This window comes from Limulus polyphemus, unplaced genomic scaffold, assembly GCF_000517525.1.
Source record: "Limulus polyphemus unplaced genomic scaffold, Limulus_polyphemus-2.1.2 Scaffold3295, whole genome shotgun sequence".
Classification (NCBI taxonomy): domain Eukaryota; kingdom Metazoa; phylum Arthropoda; class Merostomata; order Xiphosura; family Limulidae; genus Limulus; species Limulus polyphemus.
In genome coordinates, this window is record NW_013668905.1 from 27,269 (window position 1) to 36,240 (window position 8,972).

At 32.9% G+C, this 8,972-nt stretch overlaps 1 protein-coding gene across 1 annotated transcript in view; it reads left to right on the forward strand.

The window, feature by feature from the left end:
- Nucleotides 1-8,972, forward strand: part of LOC106469089 (28S ribosomal protein S27, mitochondrial-like) — a 73,509-nt gene that overhangs the window by 16,638 nt on the left and 47,899 nt on the right. The window contains exons 3-4 of the mRNA XM_013929544.2: nt 5,049-5,119; nt 7,423-7,481. Of these exons, the coding sequence (XP_013784998.1) occupies nt 5,049-5,119; nt 7,423-7,481 (130 nt within the window). The remainder of the gene's footprint in view (nt 1-5,048; nt 5,120-7,422; nt 7,482-8,972) is intronic.

The following is an 8,972-nucleotide window of genomic DNA, read 5'->3' on the forward strand; positions in this document are numbered from 1 at the left end:
TTATAACATAAACAAAAAGTATTTTAATAAAATTTTGAATGTAAGATGCTAAAACCTTGTGTCATGCATAGTAAAGGGTACCTGGGAAGAGAGGGTTAATTGATTGTTGGAATAATTAAAAACAGTAACAACCTGAAACATTTATTCTGAAATGATCCATTTACCTCTCTGCACGTAATAACTATTTTTCACGCACTTGTAATTGAGATTTTGTCCATGCCACTATCTCCCGCCTAAATCACATATTTTGACATGAATTGTAGCAGTACATGATGAAATAGCCATCCACTAATAGAAGGGTGACACACCCTCTATATACAGTAGATAACCATAAGTACTTGTACTCAAAATTGACTTAATTCTCAAATTTAGCACTGCTGTTATCAGACATGTTTAATTTTGCTCTTCAATTTTGAAGGATTTTGCATGAATCTTCATGATCTATTCAATTTTTTATTCCTTATTATTGTAGTTACTATTTTTCTGTTTCTTTGTTTTCAACTTTGACGAGGTTTATGATTCTGTTTCTCACTGTTCTTCATTTCTGAAGAGTGGTATTCTGTCAACTCATGTGTCTGTGACTTTATCCTCCTGATGTTCTAGGTCTGTTTACAAAGCCAAAATTTCATATGTAATGAGACTAGTTAATATTCTCTACTAGGGTTGTTTGCAGAATTCGAGGCATCATACGTTTCTATGTCTTGAAAATCCTCACAGCTTTTATCGTGCTTATTGTTACTAGAGGTTCTTTGTCTGTGGAAGATGTTACCACCAGTTTTCACAATTTCATCAGTTCCTCTGTTACTTGAGCTCAGCCATGAAGTGGACATTTTTGTACAGCTATTTCCACTGCCTGGTTTTGCTCTGGCTGCATTGTTCTCTGTTGAAGAACACATCATTCTTCTCTCTATGCTGATAGTATTGGGTTATGCTTTCCCTTTCTCCTATGTCCTATGTTTCTTCAAAATCTTTATTCCATATATTCATGCTGTAGCTTTATTCTTCCTCCCTTCACTTGACTTTAGTATCCATGCTGGGATCTTGTCTCAGCATTCTTCCCACCCTTCCCTGCCTTATCCTCCTCATTTCCATGATTTCTTGAACATTTTGACTACAGGACTGGGTGAATTGCACCTAGTACATAAACCACCAAAGTAACCATGAGAGTAGTCATAATATAAATTTGATAATATACATGTGTCTTAATTAGATTTCACAGATTATCAGTAAATATAATAAGGCTTTCCGGCACAAAATATCAGGTTTTTTAAATAAATATTTGCTCGTGAAATTTTTCTTTTGGAATTATGACTATCTAACATGCATAGTGATTTTGATTTTAAGATTAATAATACTTTTCTTCATCTGAAAATTGTCAAATTTTATTTGCATAATCTCTGTAAACTCCTAAATAACAATCAGACATTTTTCTAGAAAAACTGTATATTTTATCTGTTATTTTCTCTACCTTAACTCTTTTTAGGGTTGGTTGATTTGACTGTCCTCTTAACCACCATAAAAATTAGGAAATAAAACTAAAATAACCTTTTTTTCTTTCCAGAATGACTTGCATATTGTAACAAGAAACCACAAGTGTTTATTATAAATAGCTTACATCTCATAACAGTATACATCTAGTTAATTTTTGTTTCATTGACCCTTGAACAGTATCTAACTAATAATCCTGCTTCACAAGTTGTAAGTTATGCATGCACATGCAGCTCACATTACCGTATTGAATAGCATTAAAACTGGCCTTTGCAAAATATGAATGTCTTACTCTTCTTAGTCTTAGTACTAGTATATGAGTATTTTGTAAAGTATAACCACATTTTGGGTGCCATACATTACATATATTTATATATTATTACTATTTCCAAATAAATTCTTAATTTTCATTTATTTTTTCTTAAAACATAGAACAATAAATAAAAAAATGTATAGAAAACAACGATCTCTAACACTTACTATGTTTTTTGTACTCGTGTGTAACCCTTGCTGAGCTTTGTTGAATTTTGCACGTGGAGGATGTAAAAAATAATTTGTGGAGCTTTTTTATATGCATTATGAAATAACAAAAAAATATATATTACAACACCAATACCACAAAATTCCACTGATTCTTATCATGCTTCCTAACTAAGCTGTATTTGGGTCTAAAAATCTCATTTCTGATCAGCATATTACCCTGATCACCACTCTTCATATTCTGCATTGGTAATAATAGCTTTACCATTGTAATTACTTTAGAAAGGCTGACAAAATTATGTAGCTTAAAATGAGTACTTGTGATTGGTTGTAAACAAGTAATTGAGAGAAGTACATGTAGGTATACAAGTATTTTCAAAAGAGAAAGAGGTGGGCAGAGCCACTGTGGTGGGTTCACTAAATATAGTGATATCTCAACAAATGGAAAGGGTAGTAGTTTTTTTTTATATTGTAGCTTGTCAGTATTGGTAATTTGAGTTTCTAATTCATTAAAAACTGTAGACTTTAAATTTTATGACACCCACGATACAAACTGAGCAAATGCAGAAGACAATATATTATGTGACATTTAGCAATTTTTTTTAATATTTACTTTTGAACTAAGAAATAAAAATGTATAATACTAAAACTTGAATGAGAAACTACAATTTGATTCCAAATTTGTGGACATAAATTCATAAGATAGTAGTTTAATAAAATGTTGAATGTAAATCTACAAAATGTGATGACATGAGCTCTGATTACAACCTGTATGGAAAGGGTTTAATATGACTTATGATCATTCCCATTCTGCCTTCTTGGATCCTCAATTCCTGGAATCTCTTCTGCCTTCGTTGGGGTTGACCATTTGTATCCAGTATTCTTCAGTATTCCAGGGTCTTGTCATTGATCCTCTCTCTTCTCACGTGGTTTCTGTGAAGTTCAGAGTTATTCAGACAGGTCACCCTTTTCTCTGTCTTTTTACCCTTTTCAATTCTCTCTTATGTGGCTTGCATTTTACTTGATTCACTTGCCATGAAATCTTTGGGGTGTTCCTCTCACCTTGTAGCCTTGGGTGGAAGCTGCTTGACATAAGTTTTTTCTCATTTCTTTACTCTCCTTTCTTGCTTGTTCTCATGCATCATAACTTGTTCCTTGGCCCATGTATCCTTGTTCTCTCTCACTTTTCCTCTTGCCATCCTCTATCCCAGAGGGTTAGCCTTTGTCTGCTAGTTATTACCTCTCTTTGTATCATGCTGGCTTGGGTGCTGTGAAGACTCTTCTTTTCTTCTGTGCTAATCTGTGGACTTACTTTACGAATGATCATTGGGTCACTCGGGTTGTTCTTATCTATTGTCTCTCTTTTCACTTCCCTTCCCCTTTCCCCATTGTTTTTTCTCCACCTTCCGATCCGCAGCACCTCCACTGTCTTGAGCACTCAATGTTTTGGATGCCATATAGAAAATCACTCACCCCTTTCCAGGTTGCTGTTCTCATCTCTTCATTGTCCCCATAAGTAATGGGGACTAACATCCCATCATTGCATTTATTTTCTGAACCACTTCTGATGATTCCCCAGTTTCAGTTGAAGGGGTTTTTTCCTCTTAAAAGGTTGTGTTTCTTTGGATGAAGATGGTCAGTATCTCGGACGTCTTTCTTCACATTCCAATAACCCCATCTTCATGATGTTTCCTTTGGTTTGCCCATCATGATACAGTATGCAGTTTTCAGGCTCTACTCTTTGACATGGTTTTTGCTCCTTATATTTTCAGCCAGGTCATGATGTCTTATGCTCAACGCATCCACAGTCTCAGCTTTTGTTTACATTCCTTTCTGGATATTTGGCTACTTTTCATTTTTACTCAGTAGACCTCTTCTACAGCCACATCCCTTCTACCTCAAAAAGCTGTTCATTTGGGGTGGCTGATCTTCTTTGTTTGGTTGTTCCTGACTCTTATTATATATTTCATCCACCTTGGAATCCTTATTTCTTTGCATCTCATTTGTGCTCATCCTTCTTCATTTTGTCTGACAGTCATGGAATGTCACCTCAGCTGCTTGGGCTGTGGACACCCTCAGCTTGTATTATCTTCCCTTCTTTTTTGTCTATCTTTTTTGCTATCTGCCTTCCCCCATATATCTTGGCAATGTACCATAACACTGATTGTCTCCTCCTGTTGATAACATCTTATTGGCTAGCTCTGTCTTGGTTTCCTTTTCTCTGCTGGCTGGCATTTTTTTTTTGCAAATTCCTTTTGTCAACTGAGAGGGTTGTCCCTTTGTCTTTGCATGTGGGATTGTCTGTTCTGTACTTGACAGACAGTTTTTCATATTGTACTGCTTGATTCATCCTTTCACTGTCTCTGTTCACCATTTTTATTGACAATACTATTTCAGGTTAGGAAATTTTTAACTTTTAGTTAATTGATTTAATAGTAATGTGACACTAATCGAAGTAATCACTACATATAGGTAACCAACTATATCATTTAATTAAATTGTCCAGCTGTAATCATAGGTCAAAGTTGTACTTTGTAAATTGCTTGCTGTGAAGTATTAACTCTGGATATTAATATTCATTGAGAAAGTACTTAGTGTTGGAACTCAGACAGAATGATTGCATTTTGGTTATTTAGCTTGGATTGAGACCACATGGATCAATGATGTTGTATAGAGTACAGATGCAACACAAAAAACCACCAGAGTTTCAGCTGCATGTGAAAAGAGCTATGATTATGCAAGTTATATGGTTAATATGTATTTTAATTCAAATATTTTTTGTTTTGAAAACTTTTTTGTGTATGCATATGTTTTCTGTATGGTAAAATGAACAATGGGTAGTATGAAAAAGGAAATATTTCTTGTTAGCCTTGTCAATACAATTTTTTGATAACACTTTGAGAAATAGTTATGCTGAAAGTGTAAATCATTTGACATTAAATTATAAGTAGACTTGCTTGTGTAAAATGCAAAGTATTTTCCACCTTTAATTATTTTGCTAACTTTTTATCCTTATATTATTGTTGATTTTGTTTAAATAATTATGATTATATTTGTTCTTGATTTATATTTATTTACAGAAGAATATTTAGCAGAACTTGATAAAAAATTTTCAAGTAAAAGAAAAGTGAGTGCTGTTGATATTGACCTGGTATGTATGGTAGATTTCACTTAATATATTTTGAAATTGTATATTTAAGCTCCTTCATATTTCACTACTTTAACGAACCTCATTCATTAAATATAAATTTTCATAATAATATTTTTTTGGATAAAATAGAATGACAAAGTGTTAAAACATATAGTTTGAATATGCAATCTTTTCATTTGACAATGGCATGTAAATATTTGGTTGATGAATAATGAAAAATATTCTATTTACGTTTATGGATAAAACAGTTGGAAATATTTATTCCTTTAGGTTGAGGGAATTACTAGTATTTACTATGTTGTATCTGTTTGGAAAATTTGAGAATCTTTATCAATTTAAAGATACAGTACAGAACAAAAGACATCCTTGTGGCTGTATTCACAGAAACCTGTTAAACTTTTTATACAGTGTTAACAAGTATGTTTATACCATGCATTTGGGTGGTTGTTATGTACACTGGTATCCAATAGGTAAGTATCAAGTATTTTTATAGCACATACTTGGATGGTTTCAGGTACACTTGTATCCAACAGCTAAGTATCAAGTATTTTTATAGCACATACATGGATGGTATCAGGTACACTTGTATCCAACAGCTAAGTATGAAGTGTACATTGATATCCAACAGCTAAGTATCAAGTATCGTTAATTAAGGAATCTTCTTGCTGGTTAGTGGTTAAGTAGATAATGTATATAATGCATGAGTGCATGATGTATTATAACAATTTAATAAAACACAAAATAAATAAAGTGTTCAAATTTAAATCATCTCTTTATGTTTCAATTGGGCCACCCACTCATCCTAGTAGAACAGAAACTTGAAACTCTACTTCCTTTTCTCACTGTCCGTTTTTCTTGTTATATTCCACTCGTGTAAGGGTAGATGGTCCATGCTCATTTTAATAGTTTAGGGTTGGTCAGTTTTCACTGCTACAAAAAGAGCACCAGTATTAGTGTAGTTTAACTGGTCTCATATCATTGTCATTATTTTTAGACTCCAGAAATTCCATACTTTCTGGAATATTCTGTTGATTGTAAAATTTGTTTCAGCCAGTATTTTGAAGTCTTTCCATTGCATGTGGCCTGGCATGGCCAGGTGGTTAGGGTGCTCGACTCGCAATCTGAGGGTCGCAGGTTTGATTCCCCTCCCACCAAACATGCTAGCTCTTTCAGCCATGGGGTTGTTATAAGTGATGGTCAATCCCACTGTTCAATGGTAAAAGAGTAGCCCAAGAGTTGGTGGTGGGTGGTGATGACTAGCTGCCTTCCCTCTAGTCTTACACTGATAAATTAGGGATGGCTAGCACAGATAGCCCTCGTGTAGCTTTGTGCAAAATTCAAAACAAACAAAGAAGCAAACCATTGCATGTTATGATTTGTGTTTGTATGATTAGCTGAGGCTTACTTTGTTTCTTTCCTCTTTTGCAGTGCCCTTTGCATTCTTTTATTCTCTTTGATAAGGATTGTTTTGTTTGTCCAGTATATACTTCCCCATATGAATATATGATGCTGTAAATGCCTTGTTTTAAAAATCTATCAACAATGTCTTTCCATCTATTGAAATTGCTATGCATTTGATTAATTGGTTGAAATGCTGATTTGTTTTTCTGAAACCTGTGCCATAGATGGTACAATTATAACATGTATGCCACAGGTTTCAGAAAAAAATCAGCAATAATGAAAACTGACTAATCTTTAACTAATATAGCGGGCATGGACCATACAGCAGTCTTTCCCATGAGTCCATGCAACATGAAAGTGAAGTGGGTCAAAAGAATAGGTTACTAGATTGAAAGTAATGTAGTGACAGTCCATGACCAAACTTCCATTGTTAAAACATCACACATGTCTAGAAATGTATATGTGCAAAAAATTGTGAAAATTCTTGATAAATAAGAAATTTCACCTGATTAAACTAATAAAACAGACAAAAGAAACTAAACTCTACATACTACATATGTTTTTGGTCAAAATGAGCAACTGAAGTTGCTGATTAATTTAGTAATAGAGATCTTTTGTTATGCTGTTAAAATGTAAACAAACAAAGAGTAATATTACAAAACTTCTTTCTTCGTATTGTTGAATATGTAATGTTAAAATGGTTTTAGAGCCTCACCACATCATTACAACTCATGATGTCACATCCAGTCATGTAATATCTAATGATTTTGAACTTGATATTACCCCCTGTAGTTTCCACTGCAAAATGTTTAGTACTTCAAAAATATGTAATTATATACATTTATTTATTTATGCAAGGTTTTGATTATGTTCAAGATATGTAATTATTTGTTGCATTTCAGTTTGCTAATCATGTACAAGAGGAAGAGCAATTAGAACATTTAGAAAGTGTTATACACAGGTATGTGATCTGTAAAACATTCTTCAATAATTCATTTTGCAAAATTTTGTTATTTTCCCTTTTAGGGTGAAGAATAAATCAAAATACAACTAATGTGGAACAGTATGTTGCAATGTAGCATTCCAATGCCAGTTTAGTTTTTGACATATTTATGATAAAACAGTTTGTAATATTTACTTTGTTTTATTCCTGAGTTTATTATAAGGGTTTTTAAGCTCTACTTGCTTCACATTTTATAAAGACAAAAGTATGTAGTATCTAGACTAGTGTGTCAACTCTCAGAAGTTTGATAAATTATTTTTCTCCTTTGTACTAACAAAGGAGAAATAATGCTGAAGATGTTACAAAGGTTTTCAACAAAGTATCTGGTATTGTAACTTCAACCAGCACAAGTACTTTGCAACTTATTCAGAACTTAGTGAACATTGTATTTAAATTGTTAAGAATTTTACAAATAAAAAGAGTATTTGGAAATAATTTTTATGGTTACATCTTAAAAAAAAAAAAAGTGGCTCATTTAACTTGCTTGTGAAGTTAGCAAAAGATATGGGAGGAGAGACTTACTCAAAAGACATAGTTAAGCTGTATTGCAAAAGCACAAAGAATGCATGATTGTAGGGATGCTTTATGTTTTTTTAGATTCAAGGCAGTGATCAGAAAAAAATATGAATTAAGAACTATAGTCATGTATAATATTTTAATTACTTAGTCATATTTGAATAATACTATATGTACATATATATATATATATATTAGCAGAGTACCCGGCTTTGTTCAGATGACAATGGCTTTAACTGATTTAGTTCCTAATTTGCATACAAATTTATTGATATACACAATAATAAGAAGAAGAGATTATGAGCAGAGAGGCAATTGAAAGCTCCACGAAGTTTTTAAATCGTTTTAACTGGTGTTTGAATGGGTACCAAAAATCCTACCAGGATACCCAGATGGGTAATTCTGGCGAATGTATCCAGGTTCCTGAAAATTTCTGACCACTATCAACACAACACTTTCTAACATGCAGAAGACAATTTGAACCATGATGCCACCCAGTTTAATTTACTTTGTGTGCAATTGTTACATATTACAATTTCGAATCTGAAACTGAGCTAAATGATAATTTACATTTAGTAGTAAAATATATGCCAATATATCTCCAATTTATGATATTTACCAACAAGATAGATACACACAGTTTTCTTATTTAATACAAATATGTTTTAATATATACACAACAATACAATTTAGAATAACAGTTATTACAAATAGTTATTACAAACAATGATTTATATACAAAAGTTTCACAAAGTTACAAGCAATATAAAGTCTTCTTTCTAGTCTGGAACTTCCTTGATATCTTATCGAGGGTTGACGATGAGCGAGTTAATTTCGAGTTGACATAGGTATAATTCACTTAACATAGAGCTAGCTAGCCCTGTAGTTCTCACTGATCGCACGCCAATTGCAGGTCGAGTATCCACCAATGAC